The following is an 18071-nucleotide window of genomic DNA, read 5'->3' as shown; positions in this document are numbered from 1 at the left end:
CTTACTCCTACTCCTTACTCCAGCTTACTCCATGTATTGTAGACCAGCCTTGAGGCAAGGCAGAGAAAAACTTCAGTACAACAGGCCCTGTCTACAATAAGTAGTCAGAACTCGGAACTATATGTTGATCCTTTTCCTTCCTGGGTGGAAGACAAAAGGACCGACATGTAGTTCTGACTTCTGACTAACGACCAACAACTCATTGTAGACCGGGCCACAGACTTTCACGGCTTAAGGTTTCCTCTGCCTTGCCTCACGTCTACGACTAATACAGACTTGGGCCCAGTTTCACCAAATGTCACTTTAATCTTGGTTTAATTCACGTTTGTCTCTTTCCAAAGTAACAGTTGGAAAGAGGCAAGGAATGAATTAAGCTAAGCTTTAAGTTAACGTTGCTGAAGTCTGACCTAAGGATTGTCCTTGCTGTTGGCAGTTGCTAGTTAACCGAAGATCATCCGTACAGATATTTTCTCTCTAGTGCCTGTTTCTACCAACGCAGATTAACTCCAGTCTCTGTTCAACTCACTTTGTGTCTTTTTCTAGTTTCACAAACTGGAAAAAGACAAGAAGTAATTTAAGCTGGGATTAAAATTAATATGTGGTGGTAGAAACGAGCATAAATTGCGCAGAATTCCACCCAAGTCGTGGAAGACAGTGGACGGTGTTTTACTGGCATATTTTCAATGTCGTGCTTATATACTTTGCATTAATCTCTTGTAGATTTACTCGCAGGCAAGGTTTGATCGTCATGGATACATCCATCAACGTGATGCACCGTATCTTACAGGACGCCTCGTTGCCGTCTACCATTGAAGATCTTAAAAATCCAACGGAGAAATACGTCGTGAATTTATTGTCAACATTCTTGGCGTGGTTTCATATCGATATCAACGCGATCGATCAGGTAAGTGGTCGAAACTGTGTACTGGTTATCGGTGTAAGTATAAATTTTGAGTAACACCTTGAAGCAACCAGATGTTGATGTTCGTCTCGATGTATTTTTCTCAATTGTAACGAAAATTTTGCAGCCAATTTCGGAACAACTTACCGCTATGACGTACTACGACGATTCCGACGTGATAAATCTTATAAATTTACACACAGTTGTAAAACATATATTCGAAAAGATATTTCTACACGACTTTTGTCTCACCGACATTACCAGTCCAGGTGCGAGTACTTCCAGTTTCTGGAATCTCTTATGCGTCGTCCGCAATGCGTGAAGTAAGCCTGGCGTAAGGAAGCTAAAATAGAGGCATACTTTTTAAAATACTTTAACACTGGCCGGTGGCGTTCTGATTTTGCCGAGAGTAAGCGTAAGAGCTGAAGTAGGAGTAAGAAATAAAATTGATTTATCTCCTTTCTCCTACTCCCCAGATAACATGCATGTCTAAAAGACATCTTTAAGACTGCATAAAGTTGTCTCTTAGGCCCGGTCTACAATGAGTTGTTAGTCGTTAGTCAGAAGTCGGAACTTATGTCGGTCCTTTTTCTTCCACCCAGAAAGGAAAAGGATCAACATATAATTGCGACTTCTGACTAACGACTAACGACTCATTGTAGACCGGGCCTAAGACATGTCTTTATGACATGTTTTAGACATGCATTGCTATCTGGGTCCTTACCCCAGGCTTACTTCGCGCATTGTACGACACGTTATGAGAGTGAGAACTGTATTGCATTAATGGTACAATGTTGCTGATATAAATAAATTTTACAGGGCATAAACGACTTAGGAAACAAGCAAAGTTTCTGTCTAACTTTGTATTATATGCTATGCATAAGAAACCACAGATCACTGAGAAGATGAATGAAATTCAGAATGCAGTTAAGCTGCTCGAGGAACTGAAAGAAAAAAAGGCTCAAGTTTCTGAGTCTTTTAATAATAAGATTATGCACAAAGCGAAGCAGCTGTCCATGATTGAAAAAGTAATTATAAAGTCATACATATATTAAGTCTTATTTGATTTTTTCTTAAGTGTGCAATAGTAAGATCAAATTTTTATATTTTAGCTAGAATATGATATACAACAAATAGAGTTAAATGCAGAAAACATTGATAAAAAAGTGGTTGAGGTTGAAGCAGTGAAAACCAAGGTGGAAAAGGAAAATCTAAAAACTAAAGAAGTTGTTAGCTCCCTTAGGATAAATAGGGGGAAAGTAAATATTCTTATTTAAACCTTGATCTTTCAAAGCAGTTATAACACTTATTGCCGTATAATAATAGATTTTTAATTCGCACTATATTTTTAGCTAACTGATAAGGTAACAGATATACAATCAGAAGTTATAAATTCTCCGGAAAAATATAAATCCCGTTTAGACGAAATCAAGTCGCAAAAGGCATTGAAAGAAGAAGAACGCGGTAGAATGGAGGAAGTCATTCAGGACAAGAAACGATCCGCAAAACGATTCAATGAAAAACTTAGTTTAGTTCAGAAAGTAACTAACGAGTTTTGTATATTGGCAAATATACTTCAAGAGCACAAGTAATTTTTATTCATATCTAGATTGTATACTTAATTTGTTACTAACAAAATATGTACTATATATTTCTTATGTTTTGTGTTATAGAAGCAAGAAAGAGGAATTAAATAATACTAGCAAAGAAATTGATTTATTGAATAATACATCCAGTAAGTTAAAAACTGAATCAGCAATGCACGAAAGTAAAGTGAATGCTGAAAAAACCGAGATAAACACACACCGTGAAGATATACTTCTTCTGTGCAATCAGCATAAACAATTATTAAGGTAATATTGTATAAATTTTGAATTAAATTTTTTTTAGATTTAAGTTCTTTTAGTATTAGTTTTCTTCACAATTTAAAAAAAATTTTCGATATTTAATGCTTTAACCAACAAAATATTTAATTAATATTTAATCACGATTACGAAGTAATAAAAGATATAAGAGAGGATGTTAGTGTTTAAATGATTTTAATTTTGTAACTTATTGCGATAAATTTTTATCCTAACTGAGGTAAATTAAAAAATTAAATTCATTTAGACACTAACATCCTGTCTTGGCTCTCTTATATCCTTTATTGCTTTGTATTCGTGATTTCACGTCAAAGCCTTATGAATTTTATTTGAATATTTTATTTATGTTCTTTTTATTATTAATTTAAAATTTTAATTTATTATTTAATCATTCTTAGTGAAAAAAAGATACAGAAAACTAAAATAGATAACAATCGAGATTGTTACAATGAAAAAAGCTTGAAAATAAGTAAATTACAAGCGGAAATTAAAGTGACAGAGGAAAAAACTACAGCTTTTATGAAGAGTTGCCAAGAGGCTTATGATAAGGAAATTGCTGAAGTAAGCTACATTGGTCCTTTTTATAGAAATATATTAATATATTTCTATAATTAAGTTTAGTTTTAAACATATTTTTTATAATGTTACTTGTATTACTCTATTTCAGGAGAAAGAATTACGAAAAGCCTGGGAAGGAGCAGAAAGTTTTGTGTAAAATATTTAAAAAAATTTAATGTATAAATAGTTAATATGAAGTATCAAAGTATGCATATGTATCAAAGATGATATTCTATATGTCTTTTTTTATTGAAAATGTGTAATTTGTTAAAATATAACTACTCTTTTCTACAACAGGCGCTCACCTTGTTCATTGTCTGATTTTTTTTTTTTTTTTGAGAGAGTAATGTGAAGTTTGTCTAGATGGAACTAACATAAATTAGTTTTGTGTCATGTGGAGTTGTAACTTTTTCAAAGAGATTTAAGCTCATTCGTCGATTGGAATCAAGATAAGAAATGCGGAATGCAGTTTGTTAAATGCGATGAATTGATCTTTCTGAAATCTCTCTTAATCGATTAAATTGCGAAAATATTATGATCGACAGGACTGCGAATGCGAATTATTTATGAGACTAGAAGACTCCGGCGATGTGGATCCTTTGTGTAACAATTATTATCAACGTTTATAATTTAATATTTATGAGTTTCACAGATGTATATAATTTTAAGATTTTAATATTTATTAAGTTACGAATTTTATGATCGTAGAATTTGAGCAACTAATCTTGTTTTAAATTCGATAACTTTGGAGGTGTTTTTATCATAGATACTGGTTGGACTTTTCCAACTTATAATTCTGTTGATGTTGTCTGGTATCCTGTTTTCTGTTGCTGCCGTTTCGCGTTTGATGGAAATAACGATTATCCTAATATATCCCACAGCTGTATTCTTATTACGACAAGCTGCAAATTTAATCATTGTGAGTATATTATATGAGTGAGTATATATAATTAAAACTATACCAATTATAATTTTTCTCTTGTCTCTGTCTCCATATCTTTATTTCTATTTCAAGTGACTTTAAAAGAGCCTGAAGATTTTTTTATACGATTTAATAAATATTTTATTAAGCAATATGTAACCAAGACCAGGGGCAAATAGCCCCATGGTCAGTTAATTTTAAACACCTGGTCCTGTACAGCTTCTAACAATCCTAACGGCAAGAATGACAGCCTCGGCATTTCACAAACTGTGCACACTTGTTAAATGTGATCAGCCACAGGAAACGACTCCTCAACAAGAACCATCGGCGGGGGTTGCTCAGCTTCAGCTCGACATGCAAACTCCTTTTGTGCCATACGCAAGTAGCGTCCTTGAAGAAATACCGCAGGATATTCTACCTTTAAAAGGTGAACGTTCTGCTGTGTCACCAACAGACAAGGGTATCATCGAACCTGCACAGAATCAATCACGAGATAACAGCTCAATGGAAGAAACAACCGCATGCAAGGATACCATTGATTGCTGATAAAGAAAGGATTATTGATAATTAAAAAGAGGGAATCTTTTGTGCACAATAATAATTTTATTTATACAAAGGGTTTATATAAACATAAAATATATATTTTAATACAAAATACATTGTATGACGATATTGACAAATGAACTTCGATATCTTTATGAAGAGATGATGAAAGCTTTTTGACACTATTTTAATAAACACACTGTATATACAAGTACTAGTAAACGTAGCGAAGTAGTCAGTTTATTATTATGTTAATGCAACCAATTGAAATTGCATCATATTTATGACAAAATTTTATTTTTATTACGCGAGTCACATTTTGCAAGCATTATTTTCTATCAATATGTAAAATTTAATTGTATACGTTATAATCACTATTTATAGCGATTTTTTATTTAATTGAATCAAAATTATCGTTTCTACAGAAATCTGTCGAGAACGAAATGGACGTGAGTTCTTCAATATTTTTAGCTACGTTTATTACAATAATGTGCTATTAAGCATTTTTAATAACACAGTTGGAAACTACACTGGTCGATTTGAGCGATAAAATTCCTTGCTTGCGGCACATTCTTCATCCGGAATATGTTCCGTATTTAATCACAGCTGCAACAATGTTGATGAGCTGGCTGCTTGTCTCTTGGATATTTCATGCATGTATCTCGAAAATATATACCCAATTGATTCATAACTAATTATAACTATTTTTTACAGTTAATTTGGATATTGTTTACTCCCGTAACAATAAGTGCCATCGCCATAGCGTTAATATGTCCAGCAACAAGCAAATGGTGTTTCCAGCAATTGGGAATAAATTTAGAAGAGATAGTGAATAACACTATTCATAAGTTTCAATTTCGTTGACGTCAAATAAACATTATTAAGTTAACCGGAAGAATATTTCAACCGTAAGAACATTTGCGTTTGTATATTTACATTTATTATACGTTGAAATTTATTCAGTTTATTGTATAAATTTTAATAAAATAAGAAAATATATTTTTGGATATCTAAAGAGATGTACGCATATATATATAATCATTTTTATAATACAGAAAAATTTGTATATTAGAATATAGAATATATATAGAATACATATAAAGATCAATTTTTTTGTTATAAAAATGATTTTTTAATATGTAATAGGCTAAATTTAACTATTGCATGTATAACATTTTGCAGGGTAAATTCTTTACATAACAACGTGAATTTGTCCATTAACATCGATTGTAACGTTTCGAAAAATTACGTTTAACCTCGATTCCGATAATTCTATAATTTTGAAGCATGCGATCAGGAAGCAAATCGCGTGTGTAAATATGTCTTATGGTGAGAGGGAACTGCGCAGAAAGGACCATATACAGGAAAATCATTAAAAAAATGGGAGTGCAGAATTCAAAACGGTGAGTGCTCGAAATTATATCCACAACATACAGTTTGCGATTTACAAATAATGCTTTATTAAAAACAAATATATTCGTTTAAACTAACAATATTTACAATATATTGTAGAAAAACGTAGAAAAATTAAAAAAAATTATTAGATAAATGCAATATTTTAGCGGCATCGAGTTAAATAAATAATAAAAGCCGCCTCGAGATTGAATCTCTTACTAAATTAATTGACAAATTATTCTGATGCGTTTGCACCTATGAAAATTCAAAAACTACTCTTTTTATATTTTCAACTACGTTGGCTTATGAAATGTCCTTGGTTACCTCGGTTTGCATAGCTTTGTTCTGCTCGTTATTCGACTGATTCATGTCAGTCTCACGCTTTTGGTTGCTGGAGGGATCGATTGTGTCGGTAACAGGCGTAAACGCTTCCCTTGGTAGCATTTCGACATCATTCGTTTGAGGCGATGGGTTGTGTTGAGATTCGCGACCGTAAAATGGTCCTCCCGCATTTACGGTGACTGACGGTGTACCACTTGCTAAATCTTGAGAGTTATAGTTTACCGGATAAGAGTATTCAGAGGGTCTATAATTTCCATAGCTTTCATAGCTGTAAGGGCTTGGAACTACGTAGGTGTAAGAGCTTGGATTAGTATACACTGGTCGATATACGGATTCATAAAATTTAGGGGCATTATCGGACGTGTGTACGACGGGAAATTGCACCGAGAGATTCACAGGCGAATACTTCTTTTTTGCCCAGAGGCGATGTGTTCTTGCTTCCTGTAAAAAGAAAACAATTCTTTGTGAAAACCATATTTTATGACACATTTTTAAGTATCCAAATATCTTTCTCAGAATTAATCTTCTTTTCACAATCAGGATTATACAATCGCCGCTGATCTCTTCCAGCGTGAATTACGTGATAATTCCTGATTTTTTATTTTCTGCTGTATGCTTTCAGCAGTTGAGCGCACGATTAATGTTTTGTCTGGTGCGCATCAAAAGATTCCAAACGCAACGCAATGTCTAAAAAATAATACACTATCTACAGACTATAATAATAAAGCTGGGTGTTAATCGGAGGATCGGAGGGAGAGCAATTGAGAGGGTTTTTACAAATAAATTGTTTTCTTTTATTTGTTGAACAAATAATACATAATACCGTTTTCGTTGAAGGCACATGTGTGCTCTGTACAAAGTTTTAAATATTTTTGACGTTTGACTTTTAAGCCTGCTTGGTCCAATTTCCTTAACGAGGTCATCGAGGATATAAAAGATTAAACCTGTGCGTGAAATCAAATGTTATGTAGCTCTTACTAGTTGAACTGTCGAGCTTTCTACAGAGAAGGCCTTTACAAAATATCATCATAAAACTTTTTCAGAGAAACAATATAATTGCGCGCCTATGTAGGAATCTTTTGATGTCGCATCAAGGTTTTTATTGCTTTTCAAGAATCGCACCATTGGATCACGCTCGTATCATCTCAATCTCAGTGTGGCACCATATCACTGCTTAATTCGCATCTAGTACTTGGCACTTACCATTTCTCTATTAGCTCCTTCTGAAGTGAAATAGGTGGGATGCTCCGACATTATCCTGGGATCGCTTTGCAAAGACATTATCGGAGACCTAAACGGTCCCATAGATTCGAAAGTCGCATCGTCGGGATGTTCCATTGCGCGAGGCATAACGTAGCGCCTAGGGTAGGGTCCTAGCCTAGAGGTAGGGCTGTTCTCTGATTGGCAGCTGCATTGGGGTCCTTCTTCCTGATATTTGCATGCGTCTACGTGTGGTAGCACCTAGATCAGTGAAAAACAACATATTTCATTTGAAAAGATTTTACCTGATGCAGTCATAAAAAAAATTTGTAAATTTTGAAAGTTGTAGATGCAAGAACGCAAGCTTAAAGCTCTAGCTCGTGACTCTAAAAGAAACTAAAAATTTCTTTTCTACGATTTTAGAAAAGCTGAAATATAAATTGCCACTTACGCTGAGGACGGTTGCTGGCGAAGGTTGAACAACAAAGTTCACAGGGTGGGATGGAATCACACCATTGCATCTCTGGCATACAGGTTTGCTCGGCAAAACAATCTCTTTATGGGGAATTGGCAGATGCTGCATTGTAGAGGGCAAATGAAAACATTAATGATGTAAATTCTTATTCTCCTCCCCTTTCAAATAGATTTTAACTGCGTAATATTGGAGTCAATTTAATTTAGTTGGAAAATTAATTTATATAGTAATCGTTTAAATTTTAAAAAGAAGTTATCTTTAAATTTGTTAAAAGAACTTATTCTTCTAGCTCTCAATTTTTACAGAGTTTGCTGTTTATTCTATATTGATATTCATTCAAATTGATCTTCTTACCATTGGCTTAACTGGTGGCTTTATATGCTTCATCGGTCTAGCTTCCTGGACCAAAGTCACAGGTCGTTCTGTCTGAGGCGGATGAATGACATGGACCGTGTGAAAGTGTTGCGACTGGGGCTGCACGACAGTTTGTTTGTCGCAAGGTACGGGAACTTGAGGTGGTACGATGTTGATGATCGAAGGCGGAGCTGGAATTGGTTGGGAAGGCTGTACAACCGGAGATTGATGGACTACTTCCTGTTTCACTTCTTGAGGTCTGGGCGGCATCACATATGTCGGAAATACTGGTGCCGGTGCTGGTATTGGCATCGGTGATGGTATCGGCACGATAACCACCGGTTTGGAGTCTTGCCGAACAATCTCCACTGGCCTTACCTCCTGTCTGCAGGGAACCTGTTCTTGCTTTCCCGAACGAACCTCCACGCAGAAGGTTGTTGATTTCTTCGCTCTATCCTTCTCCGCACCAGCATCTTCCAGTTGTATGCTGTTCGTTGCTTCGTGAATCGAATTCTCCTCGATCAGATTGGATGAGGGTGCAGCCTGGCAGGCGACTAGCGCCAGCAGGAGCAACGCGCAGCAACTGTACAGATGCATTGTTCGTTGATCGAAGTCGAAATCGAACTGATGAACCAAGACAAGCGCGCCTGTTTTTTAAGGGAATCCGCGACCAGTCGCGAAAACGGAGTCGACGACGAAACCACTCGCGTTGCTTGCGAAATTGTGCGAGCAATTTGATGCATCGGCAGATTTCGATGCGTGATTAAACAATATGTGCGTCCTCGTTCTCATAAACCCACGTGTGATGGTATCATTGATCGACCATAAAATTTGTTGAAAATTAATTTATAACGTTTTTTATACTTTAATGTAGAGTTACATGAATTTTTATCTGCATCATGTTATCATGCAGTTGCGGTTGTGTTAAAAGAAAATTACGTTTAGAGGAAAGTTTTCTATTATGAGATAGGCTTCTAATATAAGATGGCAGGTTTTCAACATCAAAATTTAATCACAAATCTTTATTCATAACGATGACATGATCTAACGATAAACATGAAACAGATTTTACGCCAAGTGCAATAAATTAACGACGAAATCCAATAGATGATGCCTATTAATTTAGCAAAAACCCTGCTATCTCGTATTAGCAGCTTATCTTGCAATAGCGGACTCTCTCTTTTCTCTAAATATGATTTAAGAGAATTTGTAATTGTACAAAGATGATTTATATTTTATGTATTCTTAGCAGGGTTGGGAAATAACTCGTTACTTGTAACGAAGTTACAGTTACAGTTACTTTTTTTTTAAACTTTTGAAACTCTAACTTCATTACTTTCTCGCTGTCTGTAACTGTAACTTACTCAGTTACATTTTTTCGATAACCAGTAATTAATTTAATAGTTACATTAATAGTTACTTTATATATATTTTGAACTTCCACAGGTTGCATTAGGCCTTGCATTTGCACATAAACGCCTTTATCCATGCTTTACAGTTAAAATGCAGATTTGATATTTTTATTTTCATTGCAAGAAGGTAACTGCAAAGTAACGATTCGTTTTTTAGTAACCGTAACTGTAATGCGTTACTTTCCAAAATTTGTAATTTATTTAAAAATTATTAATTCCAATAAGTAGACAATATTTTATATATTCCAGTGTTGTGAAGGCTTCCAAAAAGAAACTATGTAGAAAGGAGGGAGTAAGCCACAAAATGAACGAAACTCGGTTCTCACAATATAGAATCAAAGTTTCTCTTTAATAGCATAAACGTTTCGACCTTCTTCGGGTCTTCCTCAGGAAAAAACTACAATGAGATAATCGAAAGTACAGAATGAGAATACAGTATAACTTATAATATAGATTGGTTCAACAATAATAGTCAGTTACCTCGTTTAGACCGAATAAAGGATAAGGCAATATCTTAGGGGATCAGTGCACTATTTGACTTCAGAGTCATTCTTCTATCTGTGTTAATATCAGTGAGTCTCCAAATGGTCTCAGGCATAAAGAGGACTGAATAACACAATTCGACAGAGGGACGAATCCGTAACAATGGGAGAGGATAATATTTCATATCTTTAATTCATACCTGGCATTTTTTCTTTTATATTAATTTTTTTTACATTTAGATATTTCTGAAGATCCTCCAGTAGCAACAGCCGAATCGACACCAATGTAATCCTTTGTTGAATTTTCTTAGCGACAATAATTGAGTTGACATTATACATTCTAGATTTCTTTATACAGTCTAAATTTCAATTGAATTACCTTTTATTTAAGAATTGAGTTTGCTTAATAAAAACGTCAAGGGAATATTACTATATAACGTAAAGGGCGTATTATTATAAAATTATTATAACATATAGAACTTATTGAAGAAAAATTAATAACTTAACTACTTTATTAATATGTTAAAATTAATAACGTTTACAAGAGAACTTTATGTATTTATGTTAATTACTACTGGCGACTTTTAAGAATATTCTCATTAGTTTATGTATTTAATTTGAATATTTGTAACGGCATTTTATAAATTTGTATTGCATTTAATTGCATCATGAATATATTTTAAGTGCAAAGATGCTCATTAGCAAACGCGTAAGCATTGTTGTAAAATCGACTCGATAATTTGCTGCGTATTATTAAACATTTATAATCGTGTCGATTTAATTGCATTTTTGTTCATGTCGCAACATACATGTTGCCACTCACTTTTTTTACGCATTTTCGCTTATGCGTCAAATTCCGCAGACGGAATCCAGTTTCATAAGCACGATGACGAGATTTAGCACATTCGTTATTGCACAAAGAAAAATTTACAGACTTATAGAATTTTATTTATAAGCGTTAAAAAGTTTATTTAATTTAATTCAATTTATCTACTTTTTTCTTGACAATAAAAATTGGAAAATTCATATCGAAAAAGAAGAAACGGAGTCAGATATTTTACATAAGATATAATTGCGATATTCATTAAAGTTAGCCTTAAGAAGACATGACTAGCTTTTCTATCATAATGCAGGAAAAATAAAATATCTATTTAATTTAATTGCGACGATTAATCCTGTTGCAAATTGACATTAATTTTACTTAATATTGATTTTTATCATTATAATTAGCGAAATTGTTTTATTTGCGGAATTGTGCGAGTAATTCGCACGAGTAATCAATGCATTGACAAATTGTGATACGTAACTTAATAATAATTTATGGGAGGGATAAAAGGTAATAGGTTAAAATAAAAATCGTATGAATAATTCTCTTTGGCGATTTATTTATTTGAAATAATAGTGGATTCGGACAAAATTCTGAATTTGTATTATAAAAAAATTTTAAACGAAAGATTTTCAATTAAGAACAATCTCATCATTTTATTATTTCTCGCTTCAAGTATATTTTAACATTACTAATTAATCAGAAACTTAACATATTAACATTAATAAATAACAAACGTTTTATCTTCAAGCTATGTTAGCATTTTTTCCTTACATTAGTCTCAGTTGAATATTTCCGGCTGACATTTCACAGCAATAGTAAAATTATAGTGACATGAAGATATCCTGGATATCAAAGCAGAAGCTTTTCATTCATAAAATTGTTGATTAATTTGAAATCGATTTTTCTTAGTGAAAATATCGGGGCAGATTATATTTAGTTTTAGTACAAGTTGCCATTTGTCAATGCTTATTACTGATAGTTTAATAATTGTTGGTCTGCTGACGTTTTTATTAAGAAAACTCGACTCTTAAAACAAAATTCTTAAATAAAAGTTAATTCAATTGAAATCCAGAAGATCTGTATAATGTCAACTCTATTATTGTCGCTAAGAAAATTCAACAGAGGATTGCATTGGTGTCGATTCGGTTGTTGCTACTGGAGGATCTTCAATGTCGCTCAATAGATCAGGATCAAGTTCTATCGGATCCTCGTTCTTATTTTTTACATTATTTCGTTTGTCAACAACAGAAGGACTGTATTCCTCTGCATTGATAATATCATCGGAAAATATAAAATCTTGAATACGCTTGTTGTTTTCAATAGCCTCATCCTCGAAGAACCTTCGATCCATTTCTTTTATAGGATTCGCACGTACACTGTTCTTAGCTTCCGACAATTCCTGCGTCTCGGACTTGGCAGAATGTTCTTTATCATTTATAACATTCAAATATCGAGGAAGTATATAAGCATTATAGGCATTAATCACAGGTGCACGAGCAGGTTTAGCATCGGTGTATTTTTTATCTTTAAAAATCACATCTTCGTCTTGCTCGGCCTGGAAGTATTTATTATTTTCCTCAGAGTATCCCGGTTGTCCTATTTCTTGCGAGTCTTCACGTACGAAATGCAAATCGTCAAAGAGTTCTTTATTCTCTGTACCCTTCCAAATGTCCTCAGAAGGAACATGAGGATTATAATTATCTCGTTCAGTTTCGATAGGATCCTGTTCAGTCTCATCTTCGTCAAAATACTCCATTATATCTTTCTCACCCATGAAGTGTTCGGTTTCGTCATCATAATATTCTTTCATAGCGTCATCATCCTCATTCTCGAAAGGTCTAGTATTTGTTTTCGTCAGAGAATCCTCGAGCAATCCCTCATCCTTTCTCGTGTTCCATATATTTGAACCCTGAGGAACTTTAGAATTATAAGAATTAAAATTGATTTGTTCGTTATCGTTTCTGGCAATAATTTCTGACTTCTTCGCAGGATGTACTTCTAAGAAATTATTCCTAAGTTTCAGATTCGAAGATTGCGACGAATCCTTGGCGACGTCCCAATTATCGAAGACCTCTTTCGTCGATCTCAGAGTATCTGTATCCTTAGTATAAGGAGTACGCTTAACTTCTGACAGATTGAGTTCTATGGGATATCTCTCTTGAGGATACCTAAGCTGACCGGCAGAATTGAAAGACTTCCTGATTGCATTTCTTTCCTCGTCGGGGATATCTTTTTGGCGGAGAGAGTAAGTATTTTCAACCTTCGGGAGGGATCTGTCTGGCTGGGTGACGTCCGAAGTGTCCCTTGAATTTTTCCACGAAGGATTTGTATCCCTATCGGCGCGATACACGACTAGTACTTTGCTCATAGGATCCTCTTCGATCTTTTTATAGTCTTTCGTTCTTTCATCCTCTGTCAACGATTCTGAAAATTTATTGCGAGGATTTCTGAAGAATAAATTTTCCGATCTATCGAAAATTTGGTTTGATGGGATAAGAGGATACTCTCTCGTAGGTTTGTCCTCAGAAAATATCTCTTGTCTGCCAAAGGATTTCGGAGAATTGTTAGGATAGTTTCTAAAAAAGAAATTCTCCCTCGTAGGTTGAAGGAATCTTCTATAGTTTCCGGACATCGAATTTCGACTCAGTGGAATGTTGTCATCGCGTGCTATATCCTGGGAGAATTCTTGTTGTATCAAGCGAGAGTTAGGGGAATTTTGGAGCGGATTGATGGAAAAGTCTCGCAGATTTGATTCTTGACGAGGATTCCTGAAACATTGTCGCAATTGTTTTCGCTCATTAGATTTGTAAAAACATTCTATAAAGATTCGTAACTTTTAATTTTTTATATTCTGTGACTAAATCTCTCAAAAATTCTAGACTTTTTAGAGACATATCTTGGGTGAATTTTAAGTTTTTATTGTGTTTGATCCTGAGATTGGAAATTTAAGTCCTTAGATTCGTCAGTTTCTAACTTCTCTGTAGTCTGATTTGAATTTGAATTATATTCTTACCATGGTAGCTGGACGGTTAAGGCTTCTGGACAGTCTTGACTGCACGAGGGACATGATGCTCCTCTAGGAATTCTTCGGGGAGATCCGCAAGCTAGAATCGCGCTCGCGGACAAATAAAATAACAAATAGCAACGAGAAAGTTGTCTCGACATACTTGAAAAACTTGTATAAGGGAATCACGACGATTCTTTATAAGCTCGTATGCGAAGGATGTAGCAAGAACATGCGATGCTGAGAACAAAAATGTTTCCGCGTTGCGGAATCGCTTCTTATATACTTCCGTTAATTTTCAAGCGAATGGTTTGTTTATTTAATTGTTTTAACGTTCACTTCCACATTTTCTTAATCTTCAGGCAGGATGCAGGTGACGACATAATATCGCAGAAGTCTTTAGACGTGGTGAAAGTACTCATACATTTTTTGAAAGAGCGTAAGTTTATTCCAGGTATCACAAATTCGTGTGTTCTAACAATATGATGATTCAACAATTGTTTTAATTCTGTGCAAAAGATGCTAGAGTGGAAGGGCTGTTTCGACGAGCAGGACGTTGTGAGGTCCGGCGGCAGATTCTAAATTCTCTGAAGAAAGGCCATAAACCGCATTTTGAAGATTCGAATAACGTAGCTCTGGAATGCGCGGCGGCTTTACAAATTTTTCTCAGCCGCTTAAAAAAACCGATTATGCCACAACATGTACAAGAATTGATCCTTGGTAAATATAAATGAAAAGTGAAAGTTATAAGATGCTATTAGATTGTGTAAAAGAATAACGATGGATATTCCTTATGATTATAATTCATCGTTTAAAAAAAGAACGCAGTATTCGTTGATGAACGTTTACAAATTCATCGTCAGCAAAATGTCACTTCTGGTGAATTATGCTAACGTGAAAGATTTATGAGAAATTTAAATTCTAATGAGAACTAATCCTTCTATGTGTTTAATCAATTAATTTAAGAGATTTCCATCAATTTTTCAATTTTTTAGATATTTCCAAAATTTTATATATTCTATGTGTGTAAATAATATAGCAAAGTTTAAAGAAATGTTTTGTACGATGTTTAATTAGCTGACAATCCAGGCGTGGAAGATCAAGTTATCGCACAAGATGCTTTAGGATTGATTAGACAGGATGTCGGTGGTCGCCATAGCGAACTCCTGACCCATGTCTTGGATCTTTTAAGACACTTAACTCTCTCAGGACCTCCATCCGAATGTTCCGAATTGCGTGGATCTCCATTACCTGTCGCGCTTTTACCAGTGTTTTTTAATTTATCCGTAATAATATATTATTTACGATTTTAATGCTAAAAGACATTTTAAGTTAATTTCACCAAATTAACTTGTTTTATATAAACATTTTTAGTATTAAAAATCATAGACTTAATAGAATTTCTTTTTTATTTTAATTTAAAAAGTTTATTGCACATTAAATATTTCTCTCAGGTAATTTGTTTTGGCCTTATTTTGCAGCCTGGTGACTTGATAAGATGGAAACAAGTGGCAGCCAGATTCAGCGAATTAATTACGGAAGCCGCCGCGCAACTTCGTCGTGATGAACAGCATAGCATTAATATAGAAACCATAAATTCCACAACAAGTTACTCTAATGTAAGAAAAGCAGTTGAAAACCCATTAACATTTATTTTAAGCTTAACTAATTACGTGCTTACATAAGTTAGGGTTAAAATAATTTTTAGAACAATTTCTAGTTCACTGAAAAATGTTCTAAAACAGTCACGGTTATCCATTATTCGTTTTTAGACAACTTCGACCTCGCAAGGAGAGTCTGAAGAATTAACGAGATGGCAAGAATTTTCACTATTGTATCCTATTGTGCGGCTTAGAGATCATTGTAATATTTGTAAGATATTATTAATTGATATTTCCATTTTATTAGTACATAGATTTTCATTATTATTTTGTAGAGAATATTCGTGTTATTTTAATTAATTTTTTATTAATGAACTTTAGTAGGAGTATCCATAATTTGAGCGTTTGCTAACGATTCAATAAAATTTTGCTGACAGGTCATGTTGGCGAAATGGCACGCGTTCTTATTACGCCGTTACAACGTCCGGTCGTTGGCAGGTTGCATCCGGCAATTGCTAATCCTAATTAAAAATTTGATAAACAAACGCGCGAATTTTTACAAATTACTGTACTTATATCGTTGCAATTTTGTCTATGTGAAATTGACTGAATAACTCAATTGTACTTTAATTTAAAATATTACGTCCACATGTGCGTCTACATGCTCGTAAATGGTAATGATTAACGGTCTAATTAAAACTGGTAAATTGTACCTGATGAATTATAACAATGAATATGTAACAATGATATATTTATTTAAACAAGTAAGGAATTATTTGCAAACACATATATTTTCATACATTTTCCAGTGCCTCTACACATCGAAATACAAATAAAAGTTCGATACATTGTAAATAAGTTACGCTACAGAATTTTACATGGTAAAAATAATTTATTACTAATGCGTGAACAAAACATAGATGAAATTTATTCACAGGTATAAGGTGTGACAAGAGTGTGCTGTTGAACTTCATAATTTAAACTTAACTATTGCCATTTTTGTGGAACAAAGAGAGCTTAGACCAACTTTCTTTAGGCAGTCCTAAAATTTAACTGTATAATCGTATTTAGAGTACGACAGTTTCAGGTGTATTCCTCTATAATAAGAAAGTACATAAGTAAAAATTGTTTCACGGTAAGCCTACATATGGAACGTGTATGGAACTACACCTATGTATATAGGACATTCCAAAAAATGCAGCAATCAATTAGAGACATATTTCTTTAATGAAAACAATATTAATGTTTTCTTTTATACGAAATTAAAGTCATTATTGATAATTATTTTTTAATTCTCCTCGCTTTTTCTTTCACAAAAAAAGGTTGACTTAAACTAGAATAATAATAATAAATTGTTATTAGCTTTACTTAATTTTAATTTACGTAAAATTAAAGCTAATTTTTTTACTTATATTTATTTCTAAAATTACTTTTCTTATATTTTTAGGAGAATTGTACTGAAAGTCTTACTGCAATAAGACCACCGTTTAAGCTAATAATATAAAATTTATTTAAATAATATGTCACGATTGATTGCGCATTCTCTGAGACGGGTAAAGAATGGGCACGAGCAATAGAGAATGCCATTCATTTTCCTCGTATATTTACGTATGATATTAACCTAAGAGACAAAACGCTGCCGCAGAGCCCGAAATCGATTGCACTAATTGTAGCTACGACCAGGAAAACCACGATCTCTGTGTGGGCGATTTCGGCGTGGTTGGCATAGACGAGGACGGGGTGCCGGGCGGTTTCTCATCTAGTTGATTTTTCAGCCTGACCTTTTCATTCGTTTCGGCTTGCATCTTTTGCTCATATTGCCGCACGTCTTCCAGGGTCATGTCATACCACTCGTCGATCCAGGCGAAGGCCTGTCTGTGACCCAGCAGTAGAATGTCCCTTATACACTAAAATGATAAATAACAAATAACTAACAAAGCCAATCAACATTTATTATTGTTCATAAATAAATATGCTCTCATTGGGTAAGACCTCAAGTTTTAGTACTGTTCCTTAAATATTTCTTACATACTACTACTCTTAAGGCCTGTGTCCACGATGCTAGAACTTGGACAAAGTTTTAGCACCGTGGACATTGACCTTTACTACATACTACTTCTTACTACTCTTTACATTATTGTCGAAGGAAATATCATCGTGATGTAAAGCCTTGTGTCCACGATCCAAGAAC

The 18071-nt window shown here is 34.1% G+C and overlaps 6 protein-coding genes across 9 annotated transcripts in view; 3 read left to right on the top strand and 3 right to left on the bottom strand.

Moving 5' to 3' along the window:
- Positions 1–270: 270 nt before the first annotated feature.
- On the top strand, positions 271–3615 carry LOC105566219 (probable kinetochore protein nuf2). 2 transcript variants are annotated; one of them, XM_012020057.1, is made up of 9 exons: positions 271–457; positions 721–904; positions 1029–1170; positions 1721–1929; positions 2014–2160; positions 2254–2489; positions 2575–2754; positions 3162–3324; positions 3431–3615. In XM_012020057.1, the coding sequence occupies exons 2-9, from the start codon at positions 749–751 to the stop codon at positions 3476–3478; spliced, it is 1281 nt and encodes a 426-aa protein (XP_011875447.1). In that variant the 5' UTR covers positions 271–457; positions 721–748; the 3' UTR covers positions 3479–3615. The 2 variants fall into 2 exon arrangements, with proteins under 2 accessions (XP_011875447.1, XP_011875446.1); XM_012020056.1 differs by lacking the exon at positions 271–457 and having other exon boundaries at positions 607–904.
- A 711-nt stretch (positions 3616–4326) lies between these two features.
- LOC105566220 lies at positions 4327–5758 on the top strand. Its single transcript, XM_012020058.1, has one exon. It carries the CDS (start codon positions 4487–4489, stop codon positions 4787–4789), a length of 303 nt encoding a protein of 100 aa, XP_011875448.1. The 5' UTR covers positions 4327–4486; the 3' UTR covers positions 4790–5758.
- Positions 5759–6307: 549 nt separating this feature from the next.
- On the bottom strand, positions 6308–9208 carry LOC105566221 (pollen-specific leucine-rich repeat extensin-like protein 3). Of its 2 annotated transcripts, none has more exons than XM_012020059.1 (4): positions 8553–9208; positions 8175–8300; positions 7727–7984; positions 6308–6964 (listed from the first exon to the last, which is right to left on the bottom strand). In XM_012020059.1, the coding sequence occupies exons 1-4, from the start codon at positions 9147–9149 to the stop codon at positions 6485–6487; spliced, it is 1461 nt and encodes a 486-aa protein (XP_011875449.1). In that variant the 5' UTR covers positions 9150–9208; the 3' UTR covers positions 6308–6484. The 2 variants fall into 2 exon arrangements, with proteins under 2 accessions (XP_011875449.1, XP_011875450.1); XM_012020060.1 differs by lacking the exon at positions 6308–6964 and adding an exon at positions 6993–7467 and having other exon boundaries at positions 8553–9207.
- Positions 9209–11864: 2656 nt separating this feature from the next.
- Positions 11865–14440, bottom strand: LOC105566222. Its single transcript, XM_012020061.1, has 2 exons — positions 14289–14440; positions 11865–14043 (listed from the first exon to the last, which is right to left on the bottom strand). The coding sequence occupies exons 1-2, from the start codon at positions 14438–14440 to the stop codon at positions 12381–12383; spliced, it is 1815 nt and encodes a 604-aa protein (XP_011875451.1). The 3' UTR covers positions 11865–12380.
- Positions 14441–14585: 145 nt separating this feature from the next.
- On the top strand, positions 14586–16525 carry LOC105566258. The gene is made up of 6 exons (XM_012020129.1): positions 14586–14718; positions 14799–14999; positions 15357–15565; positions 15761–15898; positions 16052–16151; positions 16318–16525. Exons 1-6 carry the CDS (start codon positions 14586–14588, stop codon positions 16407–16409), a joined length of 873 nt encoding a protein of 290 aa, XP_011875519.1. The 3' UTR covers positions 16410–16525.
- Positions 16526–16654: 129 nt separating this feature from the next.
- Positions 16655–18071, bottom strand: part of LOC105566223 (cytoplasmic phosphatidylinositol transfer protein 1) — a 5081-nt gene continuing 3664 nt past the window's right edge. The window contains exons 8-9 of one of the 2 annotated variants that reach the window (XR_001009258.1): positions 17502–17787; positions 16655–16977 (exon numbers count right to left, since the gene is read on the bottom strand). Coding sequence is in view for 1 of the 2 variants with exons in the window: in XM_012020062.1 (XP_011875452.1) it covers positions 17554–17787 (234 nt within the window). In the remaining variant the exon portion in view is untranslated. Of the gene's footprint in view, positions 17788–18071 lie in introns of both variants that reach the window. The other variant, XM_012020062.1, reaches the window with a different exon arrangement.

Source organism: Vollenhovia emeryi, unplaced genomic scaffold (genome assembly GCF_000949405.1).
Source record: "Vollenhovia emeryi isolate VEMERY1.0 unplaced genomic scaffold, V.emery_V1.0 DF939146.1, whole genome shotgun sequence".
Classification (NCBI taxonomy): domain Eukaryota; kingdom Metazoa; phylum Arthropoda; class Insecta; order Hymenoptera; family Formicidae; genus Vollenhovia; species Vollenhovia emeryi.
This window is presented reverse-complemented; position numbering and strand designations above follow the sequence as displayed.